The sequence below is a fragment of the Amborella trichopoda genome, chromosome 2, assembly GCF_054954075.1.
Source record: "Amborella trichopoda isolate Santa Cruz 75 chromosome 2, AtrichopodaSantaCruz75HAP2 v2.0, whole genome shotgun sequence".
In the NCBI taxonomy this organism is placed as follows: Eukaryota; Viridiplantae; Streptophyta; class Magnoliopsida; order Amborellales; family Amborellaceae; genus Amborella; species Amborella trichopoda.
Genome location: NC_142337.1, coordinates 59818594 through 59840422, shown reverse-complemented (window position 1 = coordinate 59840422; position 21829 = coordinate 59818594). Strand labels below are relative to the sequence as shown.

Here is a 21829-nt window from a genome sequence, read left to right as displayed (position 1 = left end):
GTACACATCTTGCAGATCTATAGACATTTATTTTTAGGGTGAAATGGACGGTCTAGATAATTTGTTGCAATATGCACTATATTTAGAGCTTAAAATCCCATTTTATTCCCACAACTATAATGTTCAACCCTAGATGATCGATGTAACTGTTTTCCGATGCTTGAATTGCAGTTTTCGATGAGTTGTGGAGTGAGGTTTCACTTGTTTTAATAGAGCCCCAGCCCTATCAAACCATTTTCCTTTCCCGAACATCGGAGGGAAGTTATACCATGACTTTTAATTTTTTATTTTAAAAGCAAGATGTACTTTAAAATGGAAAACCTTTTCATTGATCATCAAGATCTCGAGATGTATTAAAAAAAGTGAAATGATCCTATAGGATTTTCCCCCACCCATGTGTGTAGGATCCAAAATGATTACCATTAAATTTGACCTTTCCCCACTCATGTGTGTAGGACCTCAAATGATCACCATTAAATTTGATACGGTTCTATAGAAAAGTCAAGTCTTACACCCATGTGATAACTTTTCTAGAAATCGATGTCAACTTTAATGGTGATCCTTTAGAGTTCTACACACATGAGTGGGAAAAGGTCCTATAGGATCATTACTCATTAAAAAAACCTAAAAATAATGCATTGTATGATAAGTTTTATAGGTTGCTTATTTTGAAAATTTCCTAGTATTTGTAGATGCTCCACTTGCATATTTTTTTTGAAATTTAAAATTTCATAATTATAGTTGAACTTAGATTTTTAAGCTGTTGTAAGTTTCTTGATACCAGAACTACATCTTCGAACAAAATTTAGAGGTCCATCTTAAGGTGTGCACCTTGTCTGAACCTCACCCAATTATGAAAGGATGTAGTTATTACGAGGCCTAAGTTTTGCAAAAAAAAAAAGAGTAAATTTTTACCTTAACCTTGTCCGAAATCACTTCAGTTGTGGAAAATCTTTATGATAAACTCATTGAGGAAAACACTAGAGCAAAAATGGAAATTCCTTATGTTGTCTTTAAAATCTATGTTTACCTAGTAATTACAAAATTTATTACTAAAAATAAATATAAATAATCCAAAACAGATGATCTACATCATGTGTTTCAATAGAGATCATTTATAAAGTTGAAAATCAAAATCCTAATCTTTTTGACATTCATAATGGTCAATGTCAACTAGTCAATTTGAAGATGATCAAGTGAATGTTTTTCAATGCTGGAATTTTCATTTGAGTGTTCTGATTTGATACGGACTAATTTTTTCCCATAAAACCTAAGCCTTACTTCAGCCATTTGCTTACTTTAAACTTTTCATGTTGGGCACTTGGAACATCGGCTTCAGTAAGAAGGTTTATTTAGGAGGGAGGAAGTTTTACTATTTGAACCAGCGTTTTAAAAAACGCCGAGTCGAACCGGACTCGCCCGGTTCGACTCGGAATTCGCCAAAAGGGATCGGATCGGTTGAAAAATCGGAAATCGTCCGGTTCTAGAGAGAACCGGACGATTCCGCACAGTGACTCGCCGATTTACTGTACGGAATCGGCGAGCCCGTACGGTTTTTTTTTTTTTTGTTGTAATCCATGATAGATTTTTTTGTAATACTTGATCGATTTTTTTGTAATCCATGATCGAATTGTTTTTGTTTTTTTGTAATCCATGATCGAATTTTTTGGTTTTTTGTAACCCATAATAGAATTTTTTGTAATCCATGATCGAAATGTTTGTTTTCTTTTCTTGTAATCCATGATCGCTTTTTTTGTTTTTTTTTTGTAACCCATGATAGAATTTTTTGTAATCCATGATCGAATGTTTTGTAATACATGATCGAAATGTTTGTTTTTTTTTTGTAATCCATGATCGAAATGTTTGTTTTTTTTTTTGTAATCCATGATTGAATTTTTTGTTTTTTGCTTTTTTTGTAACCCATGATAGAGTTTTTTGTAATCCATGATTGAATTTTTTGTAATCCATGATCGAACTGTTTTTTTCTTTTTTTGTAATCCACGATTGAATTTTTTGTTTTTTTTTGTTTGTTTTTTTTTGTAATCCATGATCGAATTTTATGTAATCCATGATTGAATTTTTTGAAAACTGGTGTATCGGCCGTGTCAATCCCTGAAGCAGAAGACGATATTTTTAACTACTTTTCTTTAACTCCTTAAGTTTGCACCGACACTATTCCATAGATATACTTTTCGCTTAAAATTTCCGTGGCTTTGCTAAATTAAGTTTAGAAGTATTACTTGCAAACAGCGTTTTAAAAATCGCCGAGTCGAACCGGACTCGCCCGGTTCGACTCGGAATTCACGAAAAAGGGACCGGATCGGTTCAAAAACCGGGAATCGTCCGGTTCTAGAGAGAACCGGACGATTCCGCACAGTGACTCGCCGATTCACTGTGCGGAATCGGCGAGTCCGTAAAGAACACGGGTTGCACAGTGTTCTTCACGGATTTTTTTCAAATTTGTCATTTTTTGATCATTTTTTTTGTTTTTTTCGGCACGTGATCTGTTTTTCAGGCTGTAAACAGCTTTATTCAGCTTTTTTAACGATTTAATGGTGGAAAAATTGGTTGTTTTTTGATCAAGAAAAATTCGGGGTTTAGGGTTTCCGCCATTTTTGAAATTTCATGCCAAATAGGGCATGAATCTTTCAAAATTTGTTGGCATATTGATCTTAAAGCTGTGAATCAAAAGATTTTGTTACTAATTTGTGAAAATCGTTGAGAAAAACAGACTTTTTTGGAGATTGAAGGCTTCGGTTCACAAAAACAGGTAAGAACTTTGGGTTTTTTTGTTTTTCCGCCATTTGATTTATTTCATGGCATATTTTGAACAAAATGAGTTCAATAATTAGGGTTTTTAATCTTTATTGTGTCTAGTATGATTTAAAATTTTTAATTTTACGTAATCTGGTCAATTACAGCAAGAAATTTGATATGAACAGTGAGATGTCAGGGGAAAAAAATTCCGCTGTTTTTTTTTTTTTTTTCCGCCTTTTGATTTTGTTTTCATGATATATTAGAAATAATGTGTTAAAAATTTAGGTTTTTGATTCCTTATATTGTTGTTTATCAGAAAATATAGTCAATTGGATGTAATTTATTCACTTGGAGGTGAATTTTTGAGTTAAAATCGCTTATGTAAAACGACTCTGTGAAGAACAAATTTTTTTTTTTTTTTTTTTTTTTTTTTTTTTTTTTTTTTTTTTTTTGTAGCCCATGATAGAATTTTTTGTAATCTATGATCGAATTTTTTGTAATCCATGATCAAAATGTTTGTTTTTTTTTCTTGTAATCCATGATCGAATTTTATTTTTTATTTTTTATTTTTGTAACCCATGATAGAATTTTTTGTAATCCATGATCGAATGTTTTGTAATCCATGATCGAAATGTTTGTTTTTTTTTGTAATCCATGATCGAATTTTTTGTTTTTTGTTTTTTATGTAACCCATGATAGAGTTTTTTGTAATCTATGATTGAATTTTTTGTTATCCATGATGTAATTGTTTTTTTCTTTTTTAGTAATCCACGATCGAATTTTTTGTTTTTTTTTGTTTTTTTTTTTTGTAATGCATGATCGAATTTTATGTAATCCATGAACGAATTTCTTGTAATCCATGATAGAATTTTCTGTAATCCATGATCGACTTTTTTGTAATCCATGATCGAATTTTATGTAATCCATGATCGAATTTTTTGTAATCCATGATCGAATTTTCTGTAATCCATGATCAACTTTTTTGTAATCCATGATCAAAATGTTTGTTTTTTTTACTTGTAATCCTTGATCGAATTTTTTGTGTTTTTTTTTTTTTTGTAACCCATGATTGAATTTTTTGTAATCCATGATGGAATTGTTTTTTTTTGTTCTTGTAATCCACGATCGAATTTTTTGTTTTTTTATGTTTTTTTTTTTTTTTGTAATCCATGATCGAATTTTATGTAATCCATGATCGAATTTTATGTAATCCATGATCGAATTTTTTGTAATCCATGATCGAATTTTTAGAAAATTTATGAATTTTTTTTTTTAATCCATGATCGAACTTTTTGAAAATTTGTTAATTTTTTTTTTAATCCATGATCGAATTTTTTGAAAATTTGCTGTACTTTTTTTTTTTATTTCTTTTTATCCATGATCGAATTTTTTGAAAAATGATGATTTTTCGAAAAGATGTGAAAATCGTGATAAAGTTTTGATTATCATGATGTATTAAACATTTAAACCTAATTTTTAATTTTTATTGTTTGAGTTTGCTGTAATTTTTTTTTTTTTTTTTTTCATGATCGAATTTTTTGAAAATTGATGATTTTCCGAAAAGATGTGAAAATCGTGACAAGGTTTTAATTATCATGAGGTATTAAACCATATTTTAAATTTTTATTGTTAAAGTTTTTGTTGAAAAAATTGTATGTTGATGGATTATTTATGCAAAAAAATGCATGTTATTATATTTTCAATACAAAACTGTATTTTTTTTATTTGTTGTTCATGGATTTTTAAGTTGGAATGACTGATGTTAGCCGGCTCTTTGAAGAATTGTTTTTATTATTAATTTTTTAATGCAAAAAATGTATGTTCTTGATAATTGAGTTGTAGCCATGTTTGGAGCTTGCATTTTGTATTATTCTAAATGTTTGTAATTGATATGTACGAAATATTATTGTCAAAAAAGGTATTTTGCAATAACAAATAACAACGAATATGACTACATGAACTACCGCAACATATTATCACTACATATTGTGATTATTTTTCTTTTTGAACTGTCAGGTTAATTTAAACTTTTTACATCTTAAAACAGTTGAATCATGTCAAGATCTATAGAAGACCCTGCATGGCAACATGGGGTCAGACTTGATCTCAACAAGAAAGACAAAATTATTTGTAATTACTGTCAAAGAGTGATAAGTAGTGGGGTACATAGGTTCAAGCAACACTTGGCAGGGGTTAAGGGAGAAGTTTCTGCATGCACTAGTGTCCCTAGTAATGTAAAAAAACAGATGGTGGCAATTCTTAATGCTAGCAAAGGTAAAAAAATTGCCAAACATAGGACATATCAATATTCGCATATTCATCCAAAAACATGAAAATTCTTAATGGAGTACCCTCATTTTTTATTGAATTCCTAAAAAACAATATTTATAATGAATTTTAATAATTTTTTCGGATTTTTTTGAAGCTTTATTCTGACCGATTCACCCGATTCCGATCCGGACCGCCGATTCGCCGATCCGGATCGCCGATTCGCCGATCCGGATAGGTTTTTGAAAAGCCCGATCCGGGTCACCGATCCGGTTTTTAAACCATTGCTTGCAAACACTTGTATTTCTTTCACGTACACAGAACGGGAAATGTAAGAGAAAATCTATAAACACATAGAACAGGAAATGTAAGAGAAAATCTATTAAATCTGTCGTTGGATTTTATATATATGCATAGTATATATATATATATATATATATATATATATATATATATATATATATATATATATAATCCATGATAGAATTTTTTGAAAATTTGTGATTTTTTTTTTAATCCATGATCGATTTTTTTGAAAATTTGTTATTTTTTTTTTTTAATCCATTTTATTCAAAGAGAAAATGAGAGAGATGATGATTCTGAAGCCACCCTATCCCAGCCATATTATTCACATATCGAGTCCCAACAGCAACAGTGTAGGGATGAACACGAAATACTGTAAATTAAATACTGAATGGCGGTTCATGCAGGAAAAGAACATATCAATATTCGCATATTCATTCAAAAACATGAAAATTCTTAATGAAGTACCCTCATTTTTTATTGAATTCCTAAAAAAAAATATTTATAATGAATTTTAATAATTTTTTCGAATTTTTTTTAAGCTTTATTCTGACTGATTCACCCGATTCCCGATCCGGATCTCCGATTCGCCGATCCGGATAGGTTTTTTGGAAGCCCGATCAGGGGCACCGATCCGTTTTTTAAACCATTTATTTGAACTTTTAGAACCACTAAATAATTTGAATTCAAAATGGGAAAGGTTTTTATGCTTCTCCTACAGCATAAAAGTTATATCTTCTTCTTATCAAATTTTGATCAAGAGAGCCACTCATCGTTTGACCTTTAGAACCAACGTCTCAAAAGTATTTTATTTTTAGTTTTTTTTTATACAAATTGTATGAATATGAAATTTGGTACATGCCATCTTCTCATTGGGACGTACCAATAAAAAATATTAAAATAATTTTTCGAAAAAATATAATAACCAAAATACCCCTTAAATCCTTCAAATCGTTTTATTTAATTAAAAATATCTTTTGCTAGTATAAGTTTAATAGAAAAATGGACGTCCAATATTAGGTGTCAAAATAATTTATAAAAGAAAAAAAAAAAAAGATAGTGTAGAAACATGACATTGTGATCGAGACAATCTTAACCTTCCAATCAAAATGGAGGGTTAGATAAAAAGGAACATAGAACTTCTATGTTGTAAAGGAAGCATAAAAAGCTAGCCCATTTGAAAATTGAGTCTTTTAAATCTGGCCATCTAAAAATTAGACTACCTCCTATTTAATCTTGTGTCATAATTTGTTTTCAAGTGCATAGAAGGGCAATTAGGAATTTTTTCTATTGAAATTAATTCATGGGCTGAAGAAGTCGTGTATCCAAATTTAACATCCTATATTTAATCCTAGGTAGAGTTTTACCCGAGTTCCTTTACAGTACTCCCTAGGAAGTACAGTATCTTTTGATTTCCCAATCTAAAGCCCGAAGAGAAAACAACAACGTTTTCGGACCTTTTGGACGAGGGGTATTTTCGCCACTCAGTTGGGCATACCCGTCATATCCGAAAAGGATAGGGGCAATATGGTGATACAAGGAAGAAAAATTAACAGGGCAAATCAACCTAGGATTCGGCCAGGCGAATTCAGCCGGGAAGAGCAGGAGAAAGAGTAAGCATTTCTTTCACCATCAATTCACCTGTCAACCGCATGCAACCCATTTAATACCACCTCATAAATAGACAACATCCTAAAATCGCAAAAAAATTCAGAGAAAGGCACCATGGCGCCAAAACTACTACACTGAATATACATAAGACACGAGTGACAAAATTTCCCCGCCGTGTCCGTGTCCGTGTCCGTGTCCGTGTCACCTGAAGATTAAGCTTCACTTTATACAAATAGTCAAAAGAAAAAAGAAAATTAAATAGAACGGAAAAACCATTATTTAGCTTCCTTGTTTTTTTTTTTTTTTCCTTTTTCTTCAGCAGCTCATAGCCTCATACGTGACGGCCATATGACACCGCGAAAGCAACCCCCCTACGGCCGCTAAATCCCTGCAAAATGCCCCTGAGAAAACCACATTCTCCGGTTTGACCCCAGTAAATCGGCCTCCTGTATCAACCGGGTCCCGAACCGGTTCCTGAACAGCTTGAACTGGTTGCAAGATGGGCTGAACCGCTGCAGCCATGGCACGCTTCCTCTGCCTCTCAGCAGCCTCTTCATCCATAACGCTCGCCATGACCGCCGAATAGGCCTTCTGTAAGAGCCGAAAGAGAAGAAGAGCCGACATTCTGGATTGGTCTCGAACCGTCTCCGCATCACGCTCATCACTGAGTTCCAACCGGTCCACAAATTGAGCCGCCCTGTCCGGTCTATGCCTTAAACACAGGACCAAGTGGGCCCTTTCAACCTCGGACCTGGTGCACCCTCTCCGAACTCCAACGAGAGCATGGTAGTCCACATTTTCACGATAGTCCACACGCCCTTTCATTTCACAAAGCTTGAGGCCCAAGGCCTTTGCCCTAGATGACACGTCACGAATCCCAAACGTGCGAGCCGTACGCCAAGGCTTTCGATCGCCACGTAGTACCGAATCATATAAAAGTTTTAGATGCTCCAGGTCCTGTACCGACTCTGTCATACACCGAACAGACTCGAACAGCTCAGCCCGCGTTGCCAGCGCCCCTATGCTGGTGGGCTCGAGGGCGAGGGCTCGGTTACAGTCCGCAAGAGAGTCAGGAATACGTCCAGCCAACCGATAGGCCGTGGCTCGATGCATATAACACTCGGTAGCGAACTGACTCGGGGTTCCCCGCCTACCATCAACGATTTTTGAGAAGTGGCGAATCGCCTCGGAGTAGAGACCCGCTTCTAGGGCGGCGAGTCCAGCAGCTTTTCTTCGTAACAGGAGCTTGATGTTACATAACATTTGAGTCGATGGCTCAAGCTCGATCGACGGGAAATTCTCGGCCGAGAATTTGTCATCCGAGATATTGCCGCTTTCTCGCCGAAAATTTGCAGAGGCCACTCTTTTCCCAGCTTGTAGAAGAACCATGGCGTCCTCCATTAAACCCAAGTGGAATAGAGCTTGGCCTAATATGGTGTACCGCCATTCCTGCTCCTTGGCGCACCTTTTATATAGTCCGGAGAGGACCTTCTTTTTAAGATCAGAAATTGAGAAGCATTTGAAGGCAGGGTTTTCAGAGTAGTGAGATGGGTTTGTTTCAGAGAGGAGTTTAACCTTCTCTCTAGAGAGAGATTGAGAGGTTTCTGATTCTTGGTTTTCTGAGTATTTGAAGCTTGGAATGTCATCTTGGAGCATGATGGCTATGTCTTTGAAACGCCGAAGATAGAGAAGGGTCCTGGCTTTGAGCTCCATGGCTAACTCCCATTTGGGGTAGAGAGAGAGAGCCGCATCGAGAAGGTTCAGAGCCGTGGAAATGTCAGTTGGGTCTTGAGAGCTTAGAAGGACCCTTGCGTCTTTGAGGTGTTTCTCTGCAACCTGCATTGTAGACAATGAAGTTTCTCTCTCAGGGATGGAGCATTGAAAACCAACAAGAATGGGAAAAACTGCAGCAAAACTATTTAAGAATCAACCTGAAATCTTCCATTTCTTTTTGAAAAAATTATTCCAAATGTTAAAAGTTTGAACTTTGATTCATCAGATGAGGAAAATGAAAATACTTATTTTCTGAACCAGACGCATATAGTATTAATTATAAAATCTCGAGTTTTTCGAATAATATTTACCCAAAACAGAGCATTTCAAATAAAAACCATGCAGAAAATATCATTATAAAAGCCATAAAAAAAAAAAAAAACCATTTTAAGATTCTAATCATAATGAAACATTATCAGGGCACTCATTAATACAGCTCAAGATCTAGAACTCAAAGCATTAGTACAGTTCAAACAGAAAAAATGGGAGAACAACCATTTAGAGTTTCAAAGATAGATGGACAAACCCCGAAACATTTTTTTCCATCACTGAAGATCTCTAGAGCTATGCATTCAAAACAAACATGAATAATAACGAGAAAAAGAAGAAAGAGGAAGTGAGCTCAATACCTTCTTGTTGCTGAGCCACCAGGGCTTCTTCTCTGCTTGGGAGGTCGGAGAAGACGACATGATGAATCATCAGGGTCTCGAAATCTTCAACAATTGACACCTCTTATTTACATCCATCCATTTCTCTCTCTCCTACCATTCTCTGAGCCTTAGAGAGGGAGAGAGAGAGATTGCACAATGGCACAGGAAAGATCGAGCAAATAATAGAGAGAGAGAGAGAGAGAGAGAGGAGGGGTCGGGGCTAAAAAGCTTTGACTGATCGATATCTGAGGGAGCCAACCTTCAATAATCCATGCCTCTGTTTGCTGGCAGATGCTCCTCTTGTTCCCACAGTGCCCGAGAAATAAAGAGAAAATGTAAGGCCACCGGCTTCTCCCGGTCTATGTACGGTCGGTAACCGGTGATAGCCGATGGTCACGCTGTCACGGGTCCTGCTATCGACTTTCATGCCCCTCTCCAACATTCAACCACCGGAGATTATAGCGCCCTCTGCTTCTTTCTTTACTACGAAAGGGACCCCAACTAACTCAAAATTACTAAAAAGCCCTCTTTCATTTTTACCACCCCTGTTTTATGACTTTCGTTATTGCCCCCAATTTATTGTTGGGGAATTTTGTGCTTGAGATTGAACGGATGGGATGAAAGGTGGCATGGATGTTGGATCTGGGCCGTTCATAATAAGCATATATCTATATGTTTTGTTTGTGGTAAAATATAAATAAAACCTTTCATGGTTATATAAGAAGTTACCCCCATTACAAGTAAAATCTGATCATACTATTTTCGCATGCATGCATGCATGCTATTTTTCATGAAGAAACCAAAAGTTTCGTAACAGTGCTATTTCCATGTTGATGTGTGGTAAGAGTAATGCACCTCGAGTAAAAATGATTTTGTGCGCGATAAAACACATGTGAAAGAGAGAGGCATAGTTCATGTGATCGATAGGTACAATATTTTTGACAATAAGTTCTAAAGGAATCTGGAATCTGTTTTTGGATTGCTCACTATACTAGTGCGGACAAGGTGGATTGACGAACCAGATTGGTTGTATTGTTCGCAACCTCTTCTCTCGTGAATTTTTGAACAGCCTCTTAATTTGATTGTTTACGGCCTCACTCTTATATAAATTTTTTCATTATTAAAATAGAGAAAGTTTATCATAGTGTAACATTTTGATTTGGTTTCAAATATTTCATCAAAATACATACATGATCTTAAGTTGGAATAATTGCATATGGGCAAAACATTGAATGGTAAGGAGTATTTCAATAGATATCTTTTTGAAATAATAAAACCGGATGAATCAGGGAAACGGGATTTAGATTGTACAACCATCAAATCCGATTCGAATGATGACTCCCAATTTGGACCACTGAATTATAAACGGTAGATATTACGTCCATGCATATGGTGGATTATTTGCAGGTCCAAGAAGTATGGCCAAGTGAGAAGAAGACACAGGATAGAGAACGAGGGGATTCAGATATGATGACATAGAAATTCAAGAGAAAAAAAGGACAGGAGAAAGTCATAGAGAGCAGAGCGTCAAGGTGCAGATATCGTGACCAGTCATAAAATGATGGTGTACCTTTGAAACTAACTCGGCAATTACAATGGATTCATTTCCAAAGAATCCCATGCGAATAGCGTTTAGGGTGCGTATCCTTCCAATACTAGCATCGACTCCACTCGGACTTGGCTGACGCCCAAGGCTGAGTTCTAGGGGATAACTCGCTTTTCCTAAAAATTATTAAAAAATTCATTAATTTCATTAAAATATCTCGTTATATTTTTTAGAAATATAGCTTTCTATGATTTAATGTAGCTTTTTTCAATGATTTGGTAACTTTTATATTCTATGCTCCAATTTTTTTTATTTTTTGCTTTTGTAAAATATTTTAAAAATATAAATGGAACATTTTAATAGTCCAATTATATTTTTTAAACTTTTATAATTTTCTATAACTTATTTTGCCTTTGGCTAATTTTCAATTATTTTTATCAATTTTTTTATATTTTTGTTTAGTCTGAGTCTTGAGCTTAGTTTGAAAATATCGAGTGTATCTTTGTGTGCAAATATGGATGGAGGGATGGAGAGTCTTTTGAGACTCAAAACTGGTGGGAAAAATATGATACGGTTTCTATGCGGTCAGCCCGCATATTGTAGAAAATGTGGGCTTGGCAATAAATATATATTTTTTAAACATAAATTGAGAGATTATATAATTTTTACCGTTGAGATCATGAATAAAAAATAAATATTGAAAATTAATAATAATAATTATATTAAAAAAAAAAGTTGGGCTGTTGGTTACAATTGTTTTTAAATGGACCACCTATTTGCATCCATCTTTAAGATGGATGCTTTATACCTCTGGACTGTATATTGTAGAAATACGGTCCAGCCTACATGAAACAATTTTCCAAAAATATATTCGAGTGCTATTTTCATCTGCTCGACTTTACTGTAATTAGTGAAGCCGGATACCAAAACTTCTCAAAAAATGTAGTTTCGGCATCGAAACCCACATGCTCGCTTGTTAATAAATTTTGACACCTAATTGTAAAATTCGAATCTCATAAAGTGATAGCTAATATGTGGAGACTGAACTTTTAAAGCTAATTCCGTGGTCGAGATGATCGATATGTGTAATTTTTCGATATAAAATTTCCAGCATATACAATCTAATTGATTTCACCTTAAATGTTTGAATTTCACTTTTAGCTTTTAAGTAACGATTCCAGCTGGACGGACGTGTTTGTGCTTAACACCCGATTAAGGAAAGTTGTGACTAAAATCTGTTGAGCATTTAGCATGTGGCATTAGAAAAGGGCAGGGTCTCCTTTCGACTTGGCGTTATAATTTGTTTTGGTTTTCCCTCTTTTCTCTTTCTCTGTCTCATTCATTAAAAACGCTTGTAGTCCCTTTCAAGGACAACCATGTGCTCCATCACCAATCCTACGTGGACCCACTCCACCCATCATGCCACGTCATTAATGTTCATGTGCTTGATGGCCATGTCACATTAATGCCACGGCCATGAACGGTGCCCTTTTAGAGTAGAGTAGGGTAGGGTAGGGTAGGGTAGGTGCCCCTTATTTATGTGACCCACCATCTTCTCTTGTGGGACACACTTCACCTCGCTCTTTCTCTCAGGACACAGCTAGCGAAGCGAAGCGACGCGATGCGATGCATGGGACTGTGGGGTCCACTCTCGAGAGACTGACCGCTTGGTGCCCTCCCCTCCCCTCTATTTTTTGTGCTTTACAAGTCTTTTGCAAGGTATGTGCTGTGCCCTATAGTCTGGATGTGGCCTCCTTGCTTGAGTGACTAACACTCAAGTGCTTATTAAAGAGTTGGGTTGGACCCTCTATTTTTCTGGCTGAATAGAAGTTGGCTAAGACTCGCTGGTGATCACAGTCTGTGTCCATGGAATCTCATTTACAGTCTCGGGCAAGTCCTCAGTCGGATTGGGAAATTTTTAATAATAAAATTTGTACATTTTTTAAAAAATAATGGACTTTGTATCACAACTATACTATTATTCTCGCCCAACCCAACCCAACCCAACCCAACCCAACCACAGCAGTTAAACTTCTTGTTAACAACTCTCAAAAAAAAAACTGGCGTTTTTTTGATAAGGGAAAAGTTTATATAGGGCCGTGAGTCTAAACAATCACATTTGAGCCTATCTCAAAAATTTTGCTAGACGAGATTGTTTTTCAAAAGTCCTCAAATTGATCATCTTGACATCAAGATGCATAGACATGAGAAAAAAAAATTGACTTTAAGTTTTGGAAATAATGTATTTTATAATGCATTTTTTGACCGTCAATTTACAAGATTTTCAAGTTTTCATAGATATGTCGATCTACACTATATTTTAATATTTAAACTTTATAATAAATAAATAAAAATATATTTTAAAGCCATTACAAATATTTCTAATGTTAAAACCATATTTATCGATACTATTTAAAAGTAGGGTCCAATTTGAGTGTTCAGAGCCTAGGCTCTATACAAACTGCACCCTTTACATAAAAAGACAAAAATTGAGATGAGTTCGCAAAAAATTAGCACAAGAATGGGGAACCAAGATCTTAAACCGCACACCACAAGATACCAAAGAGACCACTCTTAAGTTATAATTTCTTCCTTCACTAAAATCCAAAAAAACAACCAACCCACAATTATATTGCCGTTCCCCTGTTTAAAAGTTCAACTCCTAATACCGTATTACACCCCTTCCTAAAATAAAAAGGGTGCGGTTTTTATAGAGCCAAGGCTCTAAACAATCAAATTAGAGCCTACCTTCAAATAGTATCGAGAAATACTGTTTCAACATTGGAAATCTTTGTGATAGCTTTAAAATATATTTTCATCTTTATCTATAAATTTTAAAGCTTCAAAAATTGTGTAGATCAACAGATCTATGAAAATTTGAAAATCTTAAAAATTGACGATAAAAATATGCGTTACAAAATACACTATTTCTAGAACTTGAAATCCAATTTTTTCTCATGTTCATGCATCTTGCTGCTGAGATGATCAATTTAAGGATATTTGGACACCAAAACAACCTATCCTAGGGAAATTTTTGATATAGGCTTCAATTTGATGTTTAGAGCCTCGACTCTATGCAAATTTTTCCCAAATAAAAATCTCCCACGCCACTTATCTCTTGATATAGTATTCAAAACATTAACCTTCCTATATAACACACGAACTCCTGTTATTTTTTAACATTACCCCTTACTTTTTCCAAAAGGATTTACTCCCTAACAAAAGGAACTTGCCAAAATAAACTATTTCATTCTTTTTTAAAAAAAACTTTTAACCCCACACTATTTTTTTTTTTTAAAAAATAACCCTAATAACAAATAACATGTAAACCCACATCTATGGAAATCCAAATAAAAATAAAATAAAATTTTTGAATTACCCATATCTTAATTTTCTTCATTATCCCCTTGTTAAAGAAAATTCACACTCGATTTTTGAAATCGATTGATATGAATTCTTCTCTAAACATAATGTCTCTCTTAACCCAAATATTGTACATTGACATTAGGGCTTGATCTTGGGGCCATATATCGAAATAAAATATCCTCGAATTAATTACTAAAGGAAAAAGTTTATATAGAGCCAAAGCTCTAAACAATCAAATTAGTGCGCACCTCAAAAATTTTGCTAGAAATTGTTTTGATGCCCAAATATCTTCAAATTGATCATCTTGACATCAAGATGCATGGACGTGAGAAAAAAATGGATTTCAAGTTTTGAAAATAATGCATCTTGTATCGCATTTTTAGACTGTCAATTTTCATGATTTTAAAGTTTTCATAGATCTGCACGATCTACACTGTTTTATAAGCTTTAAATTTTATAGTTACAGATGAAGATTTATTTTAAGCTATCACAAAGATTGAAACCATATTTTTCAACACTATTTTAAAGTGAGCTTTTAATTTGATTATTTAGTGCCTCGGCTCTATCCAAACCGCACCTATTACTAAATGTATTGGCACAACGAACTATGATAGCATGCATATGTGGATTATAATCTTCAAATTGAAAACAAGCAGGATCAACACCACCATGCACGAGAGAAATGATTTCTTGAGGGTCGTCATCCCCAATTGCCTCCTCTTTAACTTTTTTACGACCACTATCCACTGTAACTTTCTCTTCGTCATAGATAAGAACTTTAAGCTTTTCATCTGCACTCAATGGTTCATAAAAAATAGGACAGGATACCATCAAAGATATGATCACCCAGTTTTTTATCAAAAATAGGAACACTATAAAAAAAATACGTACTATAAAAAATGGAACCATCCATTGATTAAAAGAATATTGAACCTAATCCAAGCTTGGATCTTTTTTTGTTCTTCTTCAAAATCAGGTAGATCTACTTTAATGTTGAAATCCTATGATCTCGTTTCCCGAACATAGTGCTCTCGACATGGAGCATGAGCATAGAACAGTTCTCAAAGGCATCTTTTTACTCACAACCATCACTATAGTGTATCGGGGTTGGGTTTTGCGCCAAGCACTGGGTTAGCTTCTCAACTTGTCTTCTCAAGTCTTCAATTTGGATTTTTCAGAGGTCTATTTCTAGTTGGATGGGCTCATTTTCGGCACCCGATTGTCGACTATATTCACGATGCCCTTCCAAAGAGCCCCACGATCCAACAAGAACCGACACTCTAATACCAATTGATACAATTGAGATATTATCGGCAGCCAACAATAACAAAATACAGCCCCATTTTAGAAAGATAAATAGATAACTAAGAACATACCGTAAAAACAAAAACACAAACATGGGGAGGCAAGACCTCTACACGCAACACATATCAAAGACATAAAGCTCTATTTCTCTCTCTACATTAAAATTTCTTCGTTCACTAAAATCCACAAAAAACAAAGAGGTTCGCTTCTTTAAAAGCTCAACCTCTAAACCCTATTCTACCCCTTCCTAGAAGATAAATATTCCAGCGCACTTATCTATGTAAAAATATAAGTCTTACCATTCAAAAGATTAGCCTTCCTATAACCCACGGAATCCTATTATCTTTTAAGATATCCTTTACTAATCCTTCCCTTTTTAAAAGTACTCACTCCCTAACAAAAATGGTCTTGCCTAATAAACTCTTCCCTTCTTTAAAAAAAAAAACAACTTTCAACCCCGCAATATAGCTAAAAAAAAAAGAAAAGAAAAAACTAATAACAAATGGGGGCGGTTTGTATTGAGCCGAAATGTGGTTTCGATACTGAAAATCTTTGTGATATCCTTAAAATATATCATCTTTAATTATAAAATTTAAAGCTTCAAAAATAGTGTAGATCGGGAAGATCTATGAAAACTTGAATATGTTGAAAAACAACATTCCAAAAATACATTACAAGATGCACTATTTTAAAAACTTCAAAATCCATTTTTTTTCTCATGTCCATGCATCTTGATGTCGAGATGATCAATTTGAAGATATTTGGGCATCAAAACAACATCTTCTAGTGAAATTTTTTAGGTGGGCTCTGATTTGATTGTTTAGAGCCTCGGCTCTACATAAACTTTTTCCTTTATTAAATTACACTTTAAATTATTTAACATTTTACTCTAAGTATATTTGATAAATTTTGAAAACTATTTGATGGAGAATTCGAAATTTGACGGGTAATGTGAAATAAGAAAACAAATGTGGCCAGTATGTTCAATTATTCGAATCACGACAAATTCCCCAAAAAAACAAACATGAGAAAGCATCAGTCCAGCATGAAATAACTTTCCAACAAAGTTATTTTGCGAGAATAGAATGACCATTCACAAAGGTTTATCCCTTCCATTTATGTTCCTAATAACTCTTTCTTAAGGTAGGCTCCCACCACTATGGAGTCCCATGAGGATGATGAAGTACCCAAATGGATCCGAGTTGCTTGAGTTTGCTAAGTGGCTGCTAGTGCCCTTTTGAAGGGCTATGACCCCTATTCGTGGAAGGCCACCAACAACTATACATCACCAAGTGTTATTTAAAGGGCATGTACCCTTTGTCCAAATGGGTCAATTTTTAATGTCCAAGTCCTAGGACCCACACATGCTAGCCATGTACTAATGGAGATCTCTCATGCACTGGCATGGGCTAGATGCACGCTGAGCACAACATTCCTAAAAATGGACCCTAATATTCGGTCCGCCTATATAGAAGTTGGAATCCTTTTCATAGGGTATGTGCCCTTGATTCATGTTATACTGTCTCCTAAAGATAAAGTGTCTCATCACTTTGGGTCCCCACCCACTTTTATGTTTGTATAAGCATTATCCAACATAATGACGCGGTGGGGGATAAACACTAACCTGGGAGTGGTTTCCCAGTAAATGTTTTGACCAGCATTCTAAAAATTGGAACCGGGCACCAACTCGACATGGGCCCGATTCTGATTCCCCATTGGTTATATGAAATTCTTGGGTCAGGCCGGGCTATACTTAACCTAGAAAAAGGTATTATATTTGGGAAAATTGGGGTCATTGTGTGGGAAAACCACTTAGAATTGCTCGTCTCCCGATCCAGTCCGACTCGCCATTCTCGCATCGAAAAAGTGATTTTTGAATCAGTGATTTTGATATTGTAGCCAAAATTGCTAGGGCCCATTGCCCTTTTGTGACCCACATACAACAATAAGTGGGGGCAATATTTACGATGAGACACAGATCCATCTGAGGGGGTTAGTTGACACACAAATTATTCATGAAACATGTTGGGTAGGTGTCCTATATTCGGACCCTTTTAATTGGACTTGTGTCCCATCTAGGCCATTTAAGAGCCAGTCTAGTGTCCGTATATGGAGTCCATGGCTCTATTTAACTTGCAAACAATGATGAGACTTACTTTGATAGGTTTGGGCAACTATAGCACTTTGGGACCCTTCGAGTGGTAGGTGCCCTACAAATATTTTAAGGTGTATTATTACGAGAGTTTGATGTCCTCCAGTTGTGCCCATAAATGCACTTTCTTACTAGAAGGAAACAAAAATATGACAAAAATAGAATGGGTAATGCCCTGAATTATTTAGATATTTGGTGTCTATTTCGGCCCACTTCCCAGCAAAATGACTGAAATATGGTGGCCTACAATAGTGAAAACCCTAATTTAATTTTGCACTCAATGGCAATTGTGAGCACTGGATAGACCCCAACAATAAGGATGTTTGACGAAGCCATACAATAAGGTTTGTCACCAGAATTTAAATGGGCTTTTTAAAGCATTTTATTTTGTTCTATTTACTCGCATGTTTTCTGACGAGTCCCAAGTCAGAGGTAGACGGCAGTGTCATCATCATCATTATCATAGCTTTTTCTCAATTATGCACTATTTGGTTATCTATGATAATGTAGCCACAAAACTATAAAGGAAGCAACTAATATGGTGCAAGGAAAAAGTCTGAAGGGTAAAATAGTTGTACTACCGCTTGCCCTAGTGTATATTAGGTTCCCCTGATTATCCTATTGCTCTCCGGCAATTGGGTGTCAAAATAAGAGCGTCTTGGACATGAAGGAAGATTTAGCGTAGGGGGTTAAATTTATTTATCGTCGGCCATCGTAATAAGATAAAGAAGAATAAAAATTGTGGCAGTTGACTGTATAGTATAGGTTGTACAGCTCAGATTAAAGAAAATGGAGGATTCATTGATTTGGCTGGTCAAGTATCTTTTTGCCATCTAATTTTTCTCTTATTTTACTTAAGAGTGGCTAGATGAGTCAAATATGTGTACAACAATTGGAGTCCATTGTGATACTACTTTTCACAAAAAAAAAAAACTTGAAAAAAATATAATGAGACATGATGATCGCCTTTCATTGGTTTGTCCTTTAAATTTTTTATTTTTTATTACAAATGTTATGTTCTTTTATTGAAAGATGCTATCAGTACACCAATTTATCACAAAACATTGGTCTGTCCTTCAATCTACAACGTTTGGCCTGTACTCTTCTTTAGGCTGGTTGGCTCACAAGATATGGAAAAATGGAGAAAACATTTACGAAAAATACAAAAAAAGAAGTACTGAAAAATATGATTTATAAAGATAAAATAATTTGAGAGAGAGAGGGAGGTCTCTCTCTGTCCCTCACGTAGGTGAAGGAAACGAAAGAGTAAATGTTGAGAAGAATAAAAGAATTATTCATTGGAGGCAAAGCCATGTATACTTATAAGATATGTGGACAATGACTTGAATTCCCAAGTTATTTAAAACAGGGCAATAATACCATAGGAAAGTTCAAATAGTTTTATAAAATTTAACAAAAATTCCAATGTTTTTTATTTCCTACATAGGATTATATACTTTACGACCATTTACTTTAGAATAAGGTCATGGTTAGTCTTAGCCTTTGGATGTGACCTTTATTAGATTTAAGTGCATAATAACATTTTTAAGTTTTATTTTGGACTTTGTAATTGGTCAATGATATATTTCCAATCACCCAATTTCACATCTAATACCCAATAATGATTGTGACCTCATTTTATAAAGAAATCAATATTCTTATTGTATCATTTCACACACATATAGCCTTATACACTCACAAAATATAGGGAGACTGATTCAAATGCCTCTAGAAAATTTAATAAATAAAAGCACAATGCCAACTCCCCATTCTTGAAGGAAATGCTTTTTATAATAAAACTTTGAATGTAACCAGCTTCAAAAGTCCTTCTTTTTCAGGTGACAATTTGCTTTTTAGAAGGTTGTGATGCGCTACACTGTATAGTTTAGTTGAACGGTGTAGATTCCAAACTTTTTTAAGATATTGTAAAAAAATAGCTTATCTTTTAAGATAGCATCAAATTTGCACCATCCAATTAAGATGGATGGTGGTATAGATTATATCTTATGCAAGTTTACAACTTTATATAAACTTTTTCTACACACACATAAAGGATTGTATACCATTTTTGTACAAGGACATCACACTCATCTGATACCTCAAACTGTTTCCCATAGTTTGAGATATTTTATTTTAGACCTTGTATCGTCAATGAAACACCCCGAGCAGCTTTATTTCACATCTAGAAGTTGATAATTGTTACTTCAAGTGGATTTAGACTCGACTGGCCAAATATGCCAATGAATCGGCTGTTGTTTTGATTTTATTTTAATGGAAAATGGCACCAAAATCAAGGAGAATACGGAAAGACCGATAGTTGTGTCAGTCATCACCAATCCAAAAATGGATGGACGGTGATGGGAGACGGGGACCAGGAATAGTATAACAATATCACCATAGTTAAGAGTAGGAGAGTTAATGAACCATGTGTCAAACTTTAAATGACCATTTTTCCTCTTCAAGCATTGTTTGTGCCATGTGTTCCTCTTACATTTATGATTTATTTCGTTATTTATCAGGATACAAAATTTACACATTTATTTATTTATTTTATTTTATTTACATTTTTAATATGAATTTTTTGTAAAATATCAACTTTGTATTTACAATGGAAGATATCTTCATACCCTCCATTTTTAAGTTTCATTTCATAATAGACCCAATGTTTTAAAAGATATCTTAAAGCATTAAAATTGTAGATTTTATTTCTTCTAACCCCTAAACTAATTTAAACCTATTTTTTTAAGCCAAACAAATCTAAAAAAACATGTCTTTTCTAAAAGCCATCCTCCCAAACTTCTAGAGAGAGAGAGAAGGGCTTAATGAAGGTTAGAAGTTACCGGGAAGAGAAAGAGAGAGGTGTTTGAAGAAACATGGGAGGAGAGAGAGTGAGAGAGACGTAGGAAGAGAGAGAAGTTTGAAATATATAAGTGAAAAGAGAGAAAATATTGGGTTTAGAAATAACATGCCTTTCTCACATTTGTTTAGGTTAAAAAATGAGTTTAAAGTGATCAGAGGTTAGAAGATATCTTTTGAAACCTTAGATTATCGAAAAATGGAACTTAAAAATAGAGAATATGAAGATGTTCTTCCTAATTTCAATTTACATTCGTTAGTCCCAAGAATGTTAGGTTTTCCAAACATATGATGTCATTATAATGTATAAACTAAGGTACCCAATAATGTAATTACAATAATTGAAGTTGCCCTAGTCAATGGGTTATACATGTACGCAAAGGATGCAATGGATGGTCTAGATAATTTGTTGCAATATACACTATTTTTAAATTTGAAATCCTAATTTTTTTTTCACAATCTTAGTGTTCTGCTTAGATGATCAATTAAATGTTTTTCAACGCTTGAATTGCAAATTTTAATGAGTTGTGAGGTGAGGGTTTAGTTATTTTGATAGGGCTCCAGCCCTATCAAACCATTTTCCTAATTTTTTTCCATGAATAAGTGCCCAAAGAATATTTCTATAGAGGCACACCCCATACTTACTCCTCTCTGGCAAAAGAGCTATTTAGGACATTGTTTCTATCTGCAATTTTAGGACCCACTTTGAATCACAACCATTTCAAAACAAGAAAAATATTTTGAGTTTCTAAACATTTAAGTCTACAGAGCCCTAAAAATAAGAGGTTTCATATTTTTTAACCTATGTGCATATAAGATTGTATTTTTCTTGTTTACTCGTTTGAGGAGATTTGATTCCTGAAATTCACGGCCCTAAAATATTCCTGAATAGAGTTTTACCCAAGTGAGTATACAATCCTTTGACAACAAAATAAATAAGAAGATGGCATCCTTTTCAATAATGGCCATGCCATTTAAGGTAAGCATAAACTTAGCACAACGACACTTTCTGAACTTGTAATAACTAATAAGACAAAGATCAGCCATGCTAGACCGGTATGACACCTATGTCGTAGTACTTGGTTTTGGGCATCATTGTCTGTTGTTGAACAAATTTTCATCTAATGGATCTGTTTAGGGCTTCACAAGGTTTTAAAATTCCTCAATAATTCTTAAAAAAAAGAAGGAGCTCCAGGCATCAGTGGTCGGGGTTGCGGTGACCAGTGTTCAAAACCACGACTT

At 34.6% G+C, this 21829-nt stretch overlaps 1 protein-coding gene across 1 annotated transcript; it reads right to left on the bottom strand.

Moving 5' to 3' along the window:
- Positions 1–7021: 7021 nt before the first annotated feature.
- LOC18445089 (uncharacterized) lies at positions 7022–9465 on the bottom strand. Its single transcript, XM_006855235.4, has 2 exons — positions 9342–9465; positions 7022–8775 (listed from the first exon to the last, which is right to left on the bottom strand). The coding sequence occupies exons 1-2, from the start codon at positions 9399–9401 to the stop codon at positions 7255–7257; spliced, it is 1581 nt and encodes a 526-aa protein (XP_006855297.2). The 5' UTR covers positions 9402–9465; the 3' UTR covers positions 7022–7254.
- Positions 9466–21829: the final 12364 nt, after the last annotated feature.